This window comes from Euleptes europaea, chromosome 13, assembly GCF_029931775.1.
Source record: "Euleptes europaea isolate rEulEur1 chromosome 13, rEulEur1.hap1, whole genome shotgun sequence".
NCBI lineage: Eukaryota > Metazoa > Chordata > Lepidosauria > Squamata > Sphaerodactylidae > Euleptes > Euleptes europaea.
The window spans coordinates 64,498,502-64,516,420 of record NC_079324.1 but is presented as its reverse complement, the minus strand read 5'-3'; the positions used below and the strand labels follow the sequence as shown (position 1 = coordinate 64,516,420).

The following is a 17,919-nucleotide window of genomic DNA, read 5'->3' as shown; positions in this document are numbered from 1 at the left end:
GCCTCTCTGTGGCCCTCACAGCATTCATCAGCAGCCTCTGAGGCGGGGGACCAGGCCGCCTGGTTGAGGCACTTAGAGGTCAGAAGCAGGAATTAAGGGGTTCTGCCTTGGACTGGCATAAATCGTTCCTTATAGGCCAGTCTCAGGGCCAAACTAGACGTGATGAGATCCTTATGGCTGTCACAAGGGCATGGCCACCATTTTAAAAATGCCACGAGGGCTTGATTCAAATGCCAAAACAGCCACTGGGGGGCCTTGATAAAGCATGGGGGGCAAACAAGAGCGCCTCAGCCCACCCTGTTGCGGATTTGACCAGGACCAGTCCCTCAAAGCATTTTAAAATGACTTTCAAACAACAGCAGCATCCTCATGGCATCCCGACGATGACAGCCCCTCTCATTTGGCTCTTGGAGCCGGCCAACTGTTGTCAGTGTGGGAAGTCTTGTGGGGTGCTGCAGGGCTCAATCGTAGCTATCATGTTATTCAGTCTTTCTTAGGAGAAATAATCTTTGCATCCAGTATTAATGCTAGAGAAGCAAGTTAATTCACTGCAAAAAATACATTCTTCAAATTTCATTTAACCCAGACTTTGGCCCCCTATCTTGACTCGGCTGATCTGGCCATGTGGATCCATGCTAGGGTTACCTGGAGGCTGGCCTGCTATGAGGCACTCTGTGTGGGTCTCTCCTAAAAGTCAACTTGGAAGCGCCGCAACTCAGTTACTGTTGGGTGCAGGGCAGAACATGCATGTCACACCCTTTAAGGTGTTCCTGGACTGTAGCTCTTTTCCACTGCTTTTTCACTGTTGACAGGCTACCCATCGTGATCTACACCCACCCTGCAGTCATTCCATTGATTACCAGTCAGTTACTGGATTCAGTTCAAGGTTCTGGTTGTCACCTGCAAAAGCCACCATGGCCTTGGACTCACGTACCTGCAGGACCACCTCTCCTGCTATGCTTTACCATGACAACTGTCTCATCTGAGCAAAGCCTTCTGAAGATACCATCCTGCAAATGGGTAAGACCGGAAACTGCCCATTCACACACATTCTCTGGGGTGGCTCCCACATTAGGGAACAGCCTGCCTGAGAGGGGCAGGAAGGATCCCTCACTTCTACCATTCTGCAGAATGTGCAACACAGAAATGTTCAGAGGGGCATTTTTAGAAAGGGATTAGAACTTTAGTATAATGGAACAGCGCAGGAGGTTGCTTTTACAAGGGAATGGGATTGCAGTCCATTGTAATGTTTATTGAATGTCTCACCTTGCTTTTACTGCATTGTTTTCTACCTCCGTAACCCACTTTCTTCATTATGATACACCATACCTTAGACCAGGTTTTGTTTCTTGACACTTTTCCAGTTCTGTAACCCTAGTCCTACTGAGCTGCTTATTAGGTGTCTTACATGGTATTAACAAATTTTTATTTTGTAATCCTCCTTAAGTCTCAGTGTGAAGGGCAGGCTATAAATGAGTAAATAAATAATAAATTTTGGTTTTATTCTGTTGGGCCTTTGGGCTGAACCAGAGCAGGCCTCATCCCCGGACCCCACTGTGCTCAACAGTCTCCCACCCTCTCAAACAAGCTGCTGGCGAGCCATGAGTGAACACACAGAGAGGCACTCTTGGGAACTTCTCCGTGGCTATTCCAGAGCTTTTTGAAGAGGGGGGGGGCTTGTTGTTCAAAGGTCAGGTGCCATCCCCGGCATCTTCACTGAAACAGTCTCAGTACTGAGAAAGACTCTTTTGTGCCAGAGATCCTGGAGAACTGCTGGCTGATTGAGCCGTGGGTCGCGTGTTTCCTATGTCTTTACCTGCGTACTTGAATAGTTGGCCCAGACTTGGCAGCGTGGCTCAGGGCATGCAGGCATCATCAACACTTTTTCCTAATTCTGTGGAATACGGAAGCTCTGTGGCCCGCGCAAGTTTGTTTGCAAGCCCTTTTCTAGACTAGCTTTCCCATGCCCTTCCCCAGGTCAGTCTTGTTCCTCCTCCTCCTCCTCCTCCTCCTCCAAGTCACCAGGGTAGCCCAAGATGGTTGTTCCCCCCTGTCCCTCCCCCATTCCCCTTACCAGCTCCACCCGCCTGCGATTGGCTTCCAGTTCCCTCTGTGCTAGCTCCGTCAGGTCTGCCTTCATCTCCTCCATCCGAAGCTGGTAGTAGCGGGCATTCTCCTTTTCTCGCACTTCAGCTTCCTTTGCTTTCTCCATCTCCTCCCCCATCTTGATCACGCTGTCCCGAAGACGCAGAACCAGCATCTGCAGAGACACCCACCACCGGGTGAGGAGCTGCTGGACCCAGCAGGCCAGTGTCCATTCTGCAGCCCTGCCCAGACATAGAATGTGGCCCAGAGCTGAGCCCCCCCTAAGAACTGCAGCTTCCATTTGTATTTTTAAAAGGGAAGGTTCGAGCCCTTCTGGACCCTGGATTGCTGGGAAGTCTGTGAGCAGCAACTGGCGAAATCTCAGAAGCTGAACTCACTGACGTGTCTGGCAGGGGTGGCTCTGCACTGGAACGGAGTGAGGTGGCCCACCTCGACAAGCATATTTTGGGGTACCATTAAAGGGTCCATCAACTGCATTTTCTGCCTCTGGGACTAAACCGTCGTTGTCCACCTCTGTTCAGCGCTTCAGAATTTGCTCTGCTTTGTGGGCAAAACCACAATCGATGTAGCAAAATAAGGCAAATTAATGTGTAATGAGTTCTGGCCACAGATGTAACATTTCCTCCCCTGTTGAAGCAAAAGCTGCGGGGACCAGCAAAAGCCACTCTGCTTCCCAACTTCTGCAGCCACCCGGTCAAGGAAGCCCGGGACCCTGAGCTGTTCACCCTTGCAGGATGACTGACAGTCCAGGCCTCGTTCCAGAATCCCTGCAGCATGGAGAGCCCCACGAACTCACTTCAGTCCCCACGGCCAAATTTGTCAATGCAGGAAAAACAGCCAGCAATTGATCAACTGCTGTGGCAGGGATCGATACCCCAGCAGCCAAGAGTTCCCTAAGTGGCTCGTGTGAGCCCAGGTGCAAACCGGCTTCAGCTTTCTGTCCTGGCCTGCTGCATCCCCCCAACCCCATGTTCCAGGCAGGCATATTAGGGGCTCACCAGACTGCAACGCACACAGCTGTCGGCATGACTGTTCCAGAGGCGGGTTGCAGGGCAACAGCCAATCAATAGGAAAAGCTATGCAGAACAGCACAGGGGGACCGCAGGACTGGGGGAGGCAGGCCAGGCCGGAGACTTCCCGGGAGAACACAAAGGCCGCGGCTGAACTACAGCCTTGTCTTGGCCAGGCTTCCTTTCAAAGAGTGAGGGGAGGGGATGTGGCTCAGTGGAAGGGCATCTGCTTGGCATGCAGAAGGTTCCAGGTTCAATCCCCAGCATCTCCACTTAAAGGGACCAGGCAAGTAGGTGATGTGAAAGACCCTGGAGAGCCGCTGCCAGTCTGAGTAGACAATACTGACTTTAATGGACTAAGGGGCTGATTCAGTATAAGGCAGCTTCATGTGTTCAACCGTGGCAACTGGCATCTCATGAAGGCACTACGATTCTCTGCTAGGGATCCCCAGCCTCCCTCCCTCCGCAGGTCTCCAGGAAAGCAGCTCAACTTGGCAGCGTAGAGACTCCCAACCTCTTTTTCCATTTTTATCCCCACCCTGCCTTCCCCAGAATCGGCACTCGGTTGACAGCTTTTCTGGGGGGAAGTCCCTCCTGCCCACTCCCCACTTCAGCAAGCACAAGAGACCCCATACCTCAAAGCGCTTAATCTGGACCCTCTGGAACTCCAGCTTGTTCTCCAGATCACAGATCAGGGCCTCCTGGCGACTGACGATGGACCGCTCCACCATCGACTGCTCCAAGTAGGCCAGCCGGGTCTGAGCTGCCTGCAGCTGTGGCCAGACAAAGAGCGACAAAGAGTGCCATTTTACCTCCTTCCTTACTGAAGTTACAAGCTTTCGAGTGGCTCAGAGTTCAAAACCATTGATAAATATTATATAATAACAAGAAGAAGAAGAAGAGATTCACCTACACAGTGTGGAAAGACTTAAAGAAACGCAGTAATTAACTAGTCATTATTGCATTAAGCAACAGCGATATGTCAATTATCAGTTTTAAAAACAAGCTTGAATAAGCCCTCCTGAGGCCTGCAGGGGAAGGGGGGGGTGTCTGCCTCCGAAGACCTGACATTACAGGGCAAGCAGCAAAAGAAGTGGATTTTTTCAAGCCAGCCCGCTGACATTAAGTGCAATGCCCCTGTCCTGAGATATCTCAGTACTGAGAATGAAAGGTCAGAATTTGTGCCTTTGGGAACACCGAAGATGCTGCTTACTTTCTCTTGCAGGCTGTTCTTCTCTTTCTTCACCTCATCCAGCTGTGCCTGCAACTCCTGGATCTGGGCAATGTCTGTTGCAGACTGAAAAGACAGAGGAGAGTTTGAAACATACAAGGCCTGGGGCAGGAGTGGATTTAGCCATCAGGCATTCCCCATTTTTGCTTGCAGTCTCTCTGGATTCCGCCAACCTCACACATTTTCACAACTAACCCTTGCCATGAATGCCGGATTGGGCTCTGCTGGCGGGACGACAGGACTCAAGTGCCATTCTGTGTACAGTTTATATTAATTGACCCCTGGCTTAATGAGGCTGGCAGCTGAGAGCTGCCCAAGAGGCAGAGAGGCACCTCCCAGAGTGGGGTGGGAAGGCACACCTGTCTTTCCTGAGATGCTGGCCAAGCTGCCTTGGGGCTTGTGCTCCCCCCCACCCCGCTTTGTACCTGAGCGATCAGGGCCTTGTGTTTAGCCATCAGCTCGTTCAGGTCTTCCTGGTCTTCCTCGATGCGCTTCAGGAGATCAGCTCTTTCATGCTCCAGCTGATACAACTGCTCATCAACCTGAGGCAGAACAGAACACCACGAGCTTCAGCAGTGGAGGGGCAGAAATGAATTCACCACCTCCCCAGGCGAGAGCGGCAGGATTCCCGCACAGACAAACAGCAGAAGCCTTGCAAACCACGCTGGTCTCTCTGGAGGAGGCAGCAAGGCTGGCCTCAGGGGCAGGATCTGGCAAAACTCTTCTCAGGCACAGATGCTGCAAGGAACTTCTGCAACCAGCTCTTTGGGCCTGGCTGTTGAGGCCCAAAAAGTCCACGAATGGCTCTGCAGAGCGACTGAAATTAGTAAGTAAGTGAGTCTCTCTCATGTTGCCATTTTTCCATTTTCACCTCACTGAAGTAAACAAACTCATCGCCTGGATGTCACCCGGATGAGTCCCCCCTGCAAATCCCAGGGGGGCATTTAAAGCTGGGGAAAACCTATGGGGAAACGGATTGACTTTCCCATCTCTGTGCTTGCACAGGAGCAGGGTCGCTGGATTGTGACCTGTGCTCTGGAGAGGTTTTGGTTGGCCCCCTTGGGCCCCTCCAGGCCTCTCATCCCAGACACCAACTGGGCACCCCTGGCTCCAAGGGCCACGTACCAAATTCTTGTTCCGGCTGACGGCCTCCAGCTCTGCGTGCCTGCTCTCCAGCTCCTGGGCCAGCACCTCGTGCGACTTCTGGGCCTCCGCGCGCCTGGCCTCGCTCTCTTCCCACTACAAAGAACAGAAGCGGGCGGTGAATGGTATCACCCCCACTGACTGCACGACCCCCACGACAGTGAGTCCCATCTGGCTCCCAGAATGCTGCCAGCCGTTAACCTCCTTGCTCATTCCGGCCATCCTCAGGGGCCCTGCTTCAGTTGCCCCCACCCTCTGAAGCTAGATGGGTGGCAAGCTAAGAAAGGGCCTTCTCCGTCACGGCACCAGAACTTTGGAACTCCCTCCCCAGGGAGATTCATCTCTCTCACTCTATTGGTATCTTTTGCTGGCAGATTAAGGGGTGTGTTTTTTGTTGTTGTTTCATTTAACATACCCCAATAACGGTTACTGGCCCTCCTTCCAGTGTTGTTTGGTTTTGTGTTTTAATTGAATTATTTTGTAATGTTAACTGTACTTTTAATTGTACTTTTTAATTGTACTTTAACTGTACTTTTAATTGCCTTGTGGACCCTGGTTGAGTGCACATGCAGCATAAATATGTTTTAAATAAATAAATAAACCCCACCCACCCCCCACCCCCCGTAATTCTGCCTGGTTACAGCCATGTCCTTCTCAAGGCAAGTTTTCCTATGCAGGCCAAACAGCTTCTCTAGAAAGGCCAAAATACGGCTTGTGCTTGCAGCACATGCAAGGGGGATCTGCTGGGGGCAGGGGGGTGGGGGCTGCCTCTGTTTCTCTCCCCTTCCCTTCCCAGCTTGGTACAAATCCTTGGAAGGAAAACAACCGTTGCTTCAACGCTATGTGCCAGGGCCCAGCTTCTTGCGCCAACTTCCCACTTTATCCTGCCCGTTGCCTGGCAGATCTGGGCTCATTCATTTGCCAAGTGACGCGAATCGCATGTAATTTGTGAAGATTACAGCAATTCACCAGGCGGAGTTTTACCACCAGTCTTCTTCCCACACAGCATAAGCGGCAGTTTGCAGATCAGCACCAGAGACAGCACCCCGCAGCAAGGGCCTCGGCTCTCCCTTCCTTCCCCAATCAGGCCTGGCCTGCTCAAAGCGACTGCAATGGGGGGGGGGGGCTTCCCAAAAGCCAGCTGGCAGCCCCAAACCCCAGGGGAAGAGGGTCCCCCTGCCAGCCACCAAGCCCTCTGGAGGTTGCCACTACATTCAGCGCCAGCTTAGCCTGCAGCTCAGCCACCCCAGCCTCTGTTTCTCTCACCCTCATAAACAAACGTCTCCGGGCACTAAGAAAACTAGCAGGTCAGGAGAAGGGATTCTGCCTGGCCTTCCATCTGACATGCAACTTTTCTAAATACAGTGAGTTTTCCATAATGGGAAAAATTCAAACCGGGAGCCAGGAAACACACCGCTCTCTGATGACAGTGCTGAGGGCAGGAAGGAATGCTCACATTATCTGCCCTATTCAGAGACCCCGTTGGGCCACAGCGCTAAGTCGACTCAGTCCTACTACATTATTTTGGGAGGGTCTCACACACACACATACACACACACTCACACACAACATACCAATATCCAATGAATGGGGAACCACAATCCTAAAACAAAGAAGCTGGTCAAAATTAAGTCAAGACAGGGGGAGAGTTGAAGACCTCTCCTTAAATTGTAGGGCTCATGGATAATTAAATTAAAGAAGAATTATTATTACAAAATCACAGGACCTTTAGTTGGCAATTACAGAAGGGCTTAAGGCATTTCACATCCATCAGCTCGGTAATACTTAGGAGAGCAACCCTTGTAAGGTAGGCCAGTATTGTTATCTCTGTATTACTGGTGGGGGAGAGGCCAAAACAGGTTCCCTAGTGCCACCTGACTGTGTTTGTGGTGGAAGCAGATCTGAACAGTCACTTCCAAATCACATCACATGCCCTCTCAATGCCAGCAGGGCTGCCAAGCCCCAGGGGACACCTGGAGTTCTCCTGGAATGTTTCCAGACTATTGAGATAAGTTCCCCTGGAGGAAAAGGCAATTTTGGAGGGCAGACGCTGTGGTATACCATAGAGTATGGGAGAAACTGAAACTGTAGAGTAACATCACATCCTTCCTTAGCTTCCTCCCTTCCCCAAACTCCCCTTTCTCCAGACACAACCCCAAAATTTCCAATAATTGCCCAAACCAGAGAAGGCAACCCTAGATATGAAGCCTGGAAGCCCAATCGCAGCCCCGGTCTGACCAGAACTGAATCTTCGGGCCCTCATTTGACCCCAAGGCCCAACCCTGGTGGGCCCTCCCCAGGTTCCACCATGCAGAAGAGGCCCTGCAGGTAGAACTGCTGGCACAGGCGCTTCCCAGGCTGCGTGGCTTGCCATGGTGCTCCTGGCCGTCACTGCCAGAACACGCTCCGAACCTCTGGCAGACAAAGCGTCCCCTCAACACCGGGAGGGTGCCTGGTGCTTTTCCCAAAAGGAAGACGCTGCCGGGGCCTCTGAGCCAGCCAGCCTTTGACACTCCCAGGAAAGACCTCTCCTGGGGAAAGCAGCAGCATCACCCTGCACGTTACACGGAAGTGCAATGCAAACATCCACAACCCGGCCGGAGCAGCGTTTAGCATTTCCAAGAGAAGCAAGTTATTATTAAAGTGATTCTCCTGCACCTACGGTAGGCCTGGTGCGATGAAGCACCTTGTAATTCAACGTCAGGCCTGTAGGCGAGTCTTGGGGGAGAGTTTCGGCTTCGGAAGCTGCCTAGCAAGCCACAGCAAATCCCTTTCCACGCACAAACTGAAAATAGTTTGGGCTTTTCATGCACAGCACTTCAGAGATCATAATTGAAGTTTCCTCCCCACGGGGCTCCAGGTGATATCAAATACCATGGACAAAAATAGCAACAGTCAGCTCCGCAACAGAAGTACCCCGTGGGAGATGGATGGAGCCGCTTTCCCTGGGCTTACTGTACTCCGTTTGTTAGAGACGGATGGCACAAATTTGGGCTTCCCAGACATACACGGTTGGCACAGTTGCATTCAAATGGCCTAAACCTGATTACAAATGGAACCTCCTTGGTCAGAGACTGTATACCCCTGAGCACCACATGCAGGGGACAACCAATGAGAGGGAACTCTTGCCTTCCTCCACTGCTTATGGGATTCCTGAGGCATCTTAGCCACAGCTGGAAACAAGATGGTGGCCTAGACAGACGCCTCCATGGCCTGATCCAGCAGGGCTCTTCAGATGTTCAAATGGAGAACATCCAATCACTAGTGGCCACCAGCCGTAAAGAGGCACGAGTGCCCCATTTTTAAACAAGCATCTTCTAGCCACTGACAGCCGGGCCTCTTTGCCTATTACTGAAAACAAAAACCTGAAGGAAAGGCCGACTCTGTACTGGAGGGCCATAACAGTAGCTTCTTCCCTGTTCTCCTCTTGTTTTACATGACCGTGCCCCACACAAATCACAAGAAAGAAGAAGGAGGAGGAGGAGTTGGAGTTGGTTTTTATATGCCGACTTTCTATACCACTTAAGGGAGACTCAAACCAGCTTACAATCACCTCCTCCTCCCCACAACAGACACTCTGTGAGGTAGGTGGGGCTGTGAGAGCTGTGACTAGCCTAAGGTCACCCAGCTGGCTTCATGTGGAAGAGTGGGGAAACCAGCCTGGTTCACCAGATTAGCGTCTGGCACTCATGAGGAGGAGTGGGGAATCAAACCCAGTTCTCCAGATCAGAGTCCACCGTTCCAAACCACCACTCTTAACCACTACACTACGCTGGCTCCTGCTAAGATTAGAATTTTGTCCAATTTCACACTTATTAAGTGGGTTAGAAAAAAATCTTGCTTTGTCTTTAACTCAGAGTAAAAATACAACTATATTTTTATCTGTAGCCAACTGTAGCCTTTTCCTTTTAGTTAACTTCCCCTCTTGCAAAGCTGTTTCCCCCACATCCATTCATCTACTGTGGTTTTTCCTCTCTCTCTTTCCTCCCCTCTTCCTTTAAAAGAAAATCTGCATAATGCAATTTTCCCACTTGGGAACAAACAAATTGAAATTCCCATCCAAAAGGATGCATAATGTATGAATAGATCAACAGCATGAGATTGGTAACATTACACCATCTGTTAGATACCTGTTTAAAACGGATGCTTCAGATGTACCAAAACGCCACTAAAAGGCAGTCTGGATTTTGATGAACATACAGAATGTAACTTTATACCAAAGGGGGAAAAAATCACACAGACCCCCGTCCCCTCCTCTCTTTCCTTCTTAAGTTTACTGATGAGAACAATTTGCACTCAGAGAGCTGATAAGAGAACGAGAAAAGAAAATTCCTTCCCAGATGTGTGGGCATTTCTAAAACGAACGACATCCTCAATAACCTGGCTACTCCTTGCCTGTTGTACTCTTTAATGAGAGCCACAGTTAATGCTTTTCACTGCCATGTCTGCTCACCCATTTTGCAAAAGGGGGGCACAGAGAGGCCCAATTCTGGCCTTGCCTGTGGACTCCTCCTCCCACAAAGCATCAGACATGAGCAGAATGGGAAACCACACGGCCACCCGGCACTGGCAACTATTCCACATCTGAGACCAAGGGGCATTCACGGGTGTTGCCCTGCTACTGATAACTCCCTCACTGATAACACATGGAGCCACCTTCTACTGAACCAGACCATTACAGTGCAATCCTAAGGAGAGTTACTCCAGTCTCAGCCCATTCATTTCAGTCAGCAAAGACTGGAGTTACTCTGCACTGGACTGCACTGTTAGTCCATCAACGTCAAGACTAGCAGCAACTCTCCAGGGTTTCAGGTGGAGGCCTTTCCCGTGACCTGCTATCTGATCCATAACTGCAGATGCCAGGGATTGAAGCTGGGACCTTCTGCATGCTGGGCAGATGCTCTTCCACTGAGCCGTAGTCTAGTTAGACACCACCCCCTTTTCTTCTAGCACAATGGTCCTTCTCTCCTGCTTTAATATGAGTAGACTCAGGCAAACCCAGCAGGGGAGACAGAACCACCGCCTGCTTTTCCTGGCACTCAGGGGTGCACCTGCCATTGAACACAGAGGCTCCAGTTAGCTGGCTTGGCTCATAACTATTGCTAGGACCAACCTGCATGATCAATTCCTTTTTTGCCTGCATCTTGTGGCAGTGGGTTCCACAAGTTCCTCATGAAATGCCCTCCATATTTCCCCCCTGAACCTTCTCATTCACCAGTCCGTTCAGTGAGCCCCTTAAAAAGGTTTGCTCTCCATCAGAGGCACTCTTTCTCCCCCCACTCCGCAAACTTACCAGTTAGCATATTAATTGAAAATGGAGGTAAACACACACCCATGCGCACAGGTGTGGGTGAGTGCAAAGAGTTACTCACACCATTCACAATGGATCTCATTAACAAAGAAAGAAGTTTGCAGTCGGGAACACAGCTGGGGGGAGCTGTTCCTTGAGGTTCCTTGGGGGAAGGTTTACCCCCTCCCATATTTTCAAGGGCTGCCACTGACTCCTTTGGAAACAAATGCAGCCAGGGAAGCAAAGCATGTCCCCCTGCCCTCTCTCGAGGGGTGGCACAGCCTCCATTGGCAAGGACCCCGTCTTTGCAACCACCCCTCCCCTCCCTGGGACTTTGTGCAAAGAAAACTTTATTCCTACAGGCTCCCTCTTGCCATCGGAACTACCAGCACAATGCCAAGCATTGAGAAACAGCTGGGGGGTGGGGGATGGCACTTGGCCACGGGCCCTGGGCAAGCTGCGCTGATACTCCTTGAATCAGCAGGTGTGGAGGCCGGTGGCCACAACAGCCACAAACCCTCTCTTGAAACAAAATAAAACGGAAGAGCAACTGGTATTTGGTAAAGGCCTTTGTCAAGCCATAACAAATCGCCCAATTAAGCCCGGCTGAGATGAAGGGAAAATACAACTCATTTGTCTGGAGTGCCAAAGAGGGGCTGGGCAGATGGGGGAAGAAGAAAAGAGTTGGTTTTTATATACCCATTTTCTCTGCCACTTAAGGAAGAACCAAGCCGGCTTACAGTCACCTTCCCTTTCCCCTCCCCACACCAGACACCCTGTGAGGTAGGTAGGGCTGAGAGAGATCGAAGAGAGCTGTGACTAGCCCAAGGTCACCCAGCTGGCTTCGTGTGTAGGAGTGGGGAAACAAATCCAGTTCTCCAGATTAGCCTCCACCACTCATGTGGAGGAGTGGGGAATCAAACCCGGTTCTCCAGATCAGAGTCCACCGCTCCAAACCACTGCTCTTAACCACTCACCATGCTTGGTTGGGGGACGTGGTATCAACCCTGGGAAAAACAGAAAGGAGAACTCACTCCGGGTTGGCTTAAAACTGAAGCCGAGGGGTGCTTCTGAGCAGCATGGGCGGTGGAAGGTGCTTCAGAGCATCACTGGCAACGAGCAAGAGCATGCTTCATGCCTCAGAAGGAAGGGGAGAATGACCCGGCAGGGAGAATACACCCAAAGCTGCCACAAGGAGGTATTTGCCTAAGGGGGGCAGTGGTGGGTGAGAGCGGCGGTATCCATCACAGCTAAAGAGAAACTCCATGTTCAGAGGCAGCATATCTCTGATTACTCTGAAGACAAATGACAGGATCTGCCCATGACCATCACACTCTGCCTGTGAGCTTTCCTTTGGGCAGCAGAAAGAGCATGATTGATGGAAGCGGTCTTTCTTTGATCCAGAAAGATCACGTTTATGTTCTCATAGAACTCACTGCCCATGTGCTATGGTGGTGGATGCTAGGCTTGACGGCTTTTAAAACAGATTTAGACCAGGCGGTGAAGGGAAGCCAAATGCAGTGCAGTTTTAGCTACAGATCAGAACAGTGAGGCCCACAATTTAATTCCTTGTTGAGTAAAGACGTATTTCCTTCTCCTCTGTCCTGAACATCACTGGGTGCCTCCAAGTGCTGGCATTATCAGAGAGGGAGAAAAAGTTCTCTGTATTCACTTTGTCCACCCAATCAATAATTTTATAAGCCACTATCATGCCCCCCCCCCACAATTCTCCTTTTTCGAAACTGAAATCCCAGACATAAGAAAGGCAGTCACTTCCACCACCACCACCACCCCCGGGCACTCGGCAAGCATTCCCCCTCCCCCAGGACCCAGCTCTCTTCTGCCTCGGCACTTGGGCTGGTGTAGAAATCTGCAGCCTTTGAGGGGAATGAATGGCAGAGGCCCAACGTGGCCGAAGAGCCCAACTAAGCCAGAGCCCCCCCGCCCCCTGCATGCAGTGTGCTGGTTCGCTACCCAACACGGATGCCTCCAGAAACCCTTTTTCTCTGACAGCAGATGTTGAAGGCAAAGTCTGGTAATTACAACTGGGTAGAAAGGCAGAAAACACACCGGGAAGGGAGCAATTAGCACAGGCCGTGGAAATAAACACAGAAAACAATCTATTTAACTAAATGCCCTAATTTAAATCTAAATGCTTCCTGAGAAGGAGTCCTGTCAGCACTGAAGGCATTTTTTTTAGAACAACAGGTTAGTGGGTTTAGATCTTAATCCTTAGCAGTTAGCTCCTCCCCCACCCCCACCCCCCAGCTGCATATCTGTGCCCACTCTTCCCTGTAATACAACTGAGAAGCCGAGGTTGGCACCAAGCAAAACCAACTTCACCACCTCAGCAGGACAATGTCGGGGGGGGGGGGGATGACAACTCCAAACAGATTTCTTCTTGTCAAGGGAAGGCTGCTTCCTGGCTGGTGGGGGAGCAGCACCTCCAACCCCCCCCAGCTGGAAACATCTGCTTTCCAATGAGGGGCTAGCTCCAAGCCAGAGCAGACGGGCTTGAATAGCAGGGCTGTTATCCTGCCAACCTCTTCCCAGAAGCAGGCAAGAAGCACAGTCAAGACCTCTGGAACGGAACCTCTGACCCCTCCGGTCTCTCCTTTTCCAAAAGGAAGCAGCCGGCGTGAGGACAGGTGTCTCTCCTTCCAAACTGGCTACAGAAACTAAGCACTTGGCTGCCACAAGTTGGCTGCCACAGGAGTGCAAATTGGTGCTCTTTGAAGCGGCAGCAGCAAAAGCAAGCAAAAAACATTTTTAATGGCATGGCTTTCCTCTTCTGTTTGCTTTTACAGGGAACAAACATCCAGAAATTCTTCTTGATCCACCGGCACTCCCCCCCCCCACCATACATATACACACTATAAATCTGAAGACAACAGGCCAGCCAGAGTCCTTGTACATCTAATAACGCAAAGTGGACATGCCAAGTTGGAGCTGAGGTCTGTCTCCAGCTAGAATGGCCAGCTTGGCCTGGCGATGGCTCTCCAGGTCTCAGGCAGCAGAGGAAGGGTCTTCACAGCACCTCTGACCTCCAAGCCTTCCTTAAAGGGTGAAGATGCTGGGGAGGGGACTGACCCTGGACCCCACTCCAGTGTGCATTCAGCCACTCAGGCCCTTCGGAGGCTGTGACAGACCCAGGGCCATGCAGGGAAATCAACACAAAGAGTCTCCCCTGCTATCAGCAGCCCACAAACTAGGCACTGGCAGGAAAAGAGTTCCGTTCCTAAAGGTTACCAGGGAGATGCAGAGGGGTGGCAATCAGAGGAATCCCCCCACCACCACCCCATGACACTGAGTGAGAGCCAGAGCTCTGGGCCCTTCTCATCTTGCTTTCTGATCTTCTCCTGCAAGGTTACACCACTGAGCAGCAGCCCTCACAGGGGCCACATTCCTAGTTGGAACACCATGTCCAAAACCCTCTCTCTTCTCCCACTCACTCCCACAATCTTTCTCAGGAGGAAACGAACAGGAAACAGGTCAGGTAAACTGGGGTGCCAAACAGGCCAGGGAAGAGCCGGGTTCCTGGGGTCATTTGGCAGCATTCTCAGTGGGGGCACAGGATCCATGAAGAAGCCTGCACAAGCAGGCAGGGCAGCCCAGCTGGTGGGGGGGGGGGACTTCCTACTGGCTTGAGGTTAACCCTGATGGATACAGACCAAAGACGGGGCCGAGGGCACGGGGCGGGCTGGGGGGCTGGACAAAGCTGGGAAGGTTCCTCAGCCCCGCAGGGCATACTGCGCATGTTTTGGCTCCCACCTGGCTGCGAAGCTTCTCCAGCTCCTCTCTGCTCCCCAACGGGCCGGCGTCTCCCGCAGCGGTGGCCAACAGAAGCTGCACGTCCGCCAGCAGAGCATGGGTCCTCTTCAGGTCGCGCCGGAGCCTCTTCTCCACATCAAAGTCTCGGTGACCAATCTGGAGGGGTGTGTGGAAGGCAATGAGATGTGCCACAACCCTGCACGTGGAGGCCGCCGGCTACATGCTCCACCCACCCCAGGCAGCCTTGCCTTCCAGGGATGGCAAGCGATGAAACGGTTCTGACCCAGCTAGCTGTGGGGCGAGAGCAGGGGCTGCAAACAGAATCCATGCCACTGCTTACAGTGGGGGTCCCCACCCATTCTGAGCCCATGGGCACCTTTGGAATTCTGACGTAGAGTAGTGGGCGGAGCCACAAAATGGCTGCCACAGGAGGCGGAGCCAGCCACAAAATGACTGCCAAACACACAGAGGAAGCCCAAGTGTGGGGAGAAGAGGGGTAATTAAAACAGCCTGGGAAGAGGGATGAGCGAGCATAAAACAAACACTGGGGCCGCTGAAACAACGTTATTTTAATCGGTACAGCCAATCAGATCTTCAGGGGCAAATGAGAAGCCCTGTTGGGGAAGGGCCTCGCCTGGAGGGTGCCAAGAAAGGGTTTGACAGACCCGAAAACGTTCAGATATTTGAAAAAATCCAGAAAAAATCCAAATTGGCAAGGGGATTCAGCTTTTTCGGATTTTCTGAAAAATTTCAGGTCTATAAAACTTGAATCTGAAAAATACTGGGGCGAAATTTGGTGCACACCCCTAGTCAAGGGGTGAATTGGGACCCTCCAGTATACTGAGCATGTGCTACACACACACACACACACACACACACACACACACACACACGCCCCACAAAGTCCTGCTCTGTTGAGGGCAAAAGGGCAGGTGCTGAGCATTCATACCACACTGGCCCAGCTCAGAGGGATCACGTCCTGCTGGCCAAGAGGATGGGCTGCTAATGGCACCTTGATGCCCTCCTTCCCTTCCATGCCTGAAGTGGGTTCTTCTGAGCCTCTGCCAGCCTCTCTTGTAGCGGCTGTGGGCACCTGTGCCCTAGGGAGGCCTCCTTTCAAAGTATTACAGCCCTGCAGAAAAGACGGCTTTCCTTCCAAGCCAGCAAGGTACTGCAAACTGAACCTGGGCTGTGTGAGCGGAGAGGCCTTCTGGAAGGCAATATGTCCCCCTGCTAAGCTGGACTTGGCTATGTAAGCTTAAAGCCTGGCTGCACATTTGCCTGAAGGGGAATCCACACCGAGGAGGATGGCTCTCTCCACCTTTTAAAAGTGATTTAAGGTTTTGTGGGATTTGGCCAACAGTCCCCAAGCTCTTCCCCACTTCTGCTCGAAATGCAAGCCTGGCATTCAGCACTCCTGCCAGGCCATCTCCTCCTTGGCTGCCGCGATGCTCCGCTGGGTTTAGCACATGACACATCTGCCACAGCAAATTAATTCGGTGCCCTAAATAACAATCTGGGCGAGTGCCACCACTGCCTTCGGAGCCCGGCCGTCTCCATCCTCCCACCTCATTAACAAACAAGAGCCTCTCTAAGTGAACCTGAGAGTGCTCAAAGAGCTCTCTAGAGAGCTTGCGGAGCCTTTGTCCATCATCTTCCAGACCTCTTGGAGGACGGGGGATGTGCAACAAGACTGGAGGAGGGCGAACGTTATCCCAGTTTTCAAAAAAAGGAGGAGAGATGACCCAGGAAACTACAGGCCAGTCAGTTTGACCTCTATCCCAGTGAAGATGCTGGAGCAGATATTAAAGAGATCAGTCCATGAGCATCTGAATGGCAACTTGGTGATCCGGGGAAGTCAGCATGGATTTGTCCCCAACAGGTCCTGCACCAACCTCGTTTCCTTCTTTGATCGAGTGACAAGCTTACTGGATCAAGGGAATGCAGTTGATGTTGTTTATCTAGATTTCAGTAAGGCTTTTGACAGGGTTCCCCATGATGACTGGTTGCAGAACCGCATTCAGAGAGCAGTTGTCAATGGCATTTCATCTGACTAGAGAAAGGCGTCCAGTGGAATGCCACAGGGTTCGGTTCTGGGCCTGGGGCTTTTATAAATGATCAGGATAAGGGTGTGGAGGGACTACTCATTAAATTTATAGATGACACCAAATTGGGAGGAGCAGCGAACACATCAGAAAATAGAGATAGAATTCAACAAGATCTGAACACCCAGGAAAAGTGGGCGGATGTGAACAGGATGCAATTCAACAAGGATAAGTGCCGAGTTCTAAATCTGGGTAACAAAAATGAGGAACACACATACTGGAAGGTGGATACACTTTGGGGTAGCAGTGTGTATGAACAAGATCTTGGGGTAAGAGTAGACCATAAGTTAACTATGAGCAGCTAGTGTTATGCAGCAACAAAAAAGGTTAATGTGATCTTGGGGTGCATCAACAGAGGCATAACATCCACATCGCAAGATGTCATAGTCCCGCCGTACACTGCATTGGTCAGGCTGCATTTGGAGTATTGTGTGCAGTTCTGGAGGCCCCACTTCAAAAAAGATGTGGACAGAATGGAGCAGGTGCAGAGGAGAGCGACGAGGGTGATCAGGGGCCTGGAGACCAAGCCCTGCACAGAAAGGCTGAGGGAGTTGGGAATGTTCAGTCTGGAGAAGAGGAGGTTGAGGGGGGGACAAGATTGCTCTCTTTAAGTATTTGAAGGGCTGTCACTTGGAGGAGGGCAGGGAGCTGTTCCTCTTGGCAGCAGAGGATCATAGGATTCACAATAATGGGTTTAAATTGCAGGCGGAAAGGTACCAGATGGATATTAGGGGGGAAAATTACAGTAAGAATTGTTCAACAGTGAAATTGGCTACAAAAGGAGGTGATGAACTCCCCCTCTCTGGACGTCTTCAAGCAGCATCGGGACAAACACTTGTCAGGGATGCTCCAGGCTGATCCTGCATTGTGCAGGGGATGGACTAGATGGCCTTTATGGCCCCTTAAAATCCTTCGAGTTGCGAGGCAGTTTCCTGCTCCTTTCTTCCACAAACAGAAATGGTCAATGGAAAAGGCCAGTGAATGGCAGCTGCAGCATTTGGAATGCCTCATCTCCACAGACGCTTGGCTGAGAGAAATCTTGTGGGGCCAAATGCTGCAACCTCTATCCAAAAAAAGTCCCTGCACGTAGAAAACTACACACCAAGGATCAGGTTTCCAGCCTAACTTCTCCCTGCTAGTTTTCTATACGCAAATAGTTCTTTTTTTGGGGAGGGATAGAGAAGTATTCAACCACATGACCCCCCCCACACACACACACGCACACACTTCCTGATGCAGTGCAGCCTGGATGCAGGGAGACTG

General features: G+C 51.3%; 1 protein-coding gene across 1 annotated transcript in view; it reads right to left on the bottom strand.

Moving 5' to 3' along the window:
- MYO18B (myosin XVIIIB) overlaps window positions 1-17,919 on the bottom strand; it is a 113,650-nt gene that overhangs the window by 24,906 nt on the left and 70,825 nt on the right. Inside the window, exons 33-38 of the mRNA XM_056859120.1 lie at window positions 14,552-14,707; window positions 5,473-5,586; window positions 4,773-4,889; window positions 4,330-4,413; window positions 3,752-3,889; window positions 2,075-2,260 (exon numbers count right to left, since the gene is read on the bottom strand). Coding sequence (XP_056715098.1) covers window positions 2,075-2,260; window positions 3,752-3,889; window positions 4,330-4,413; window positions 4,773-4,889; window positions 5,473-5,586; window positions 14,552-14,707 — 795 coding nt within the window. The remainder of the gene's footprint in view (window positions 1-2,074; window positions 2,261-3,751; window positions 3,890-4,329; window positions 4,414-4,772; window positions 4,890-5,472; window positions 5,587-14,551; window positions 14,708-17,919) is intronic.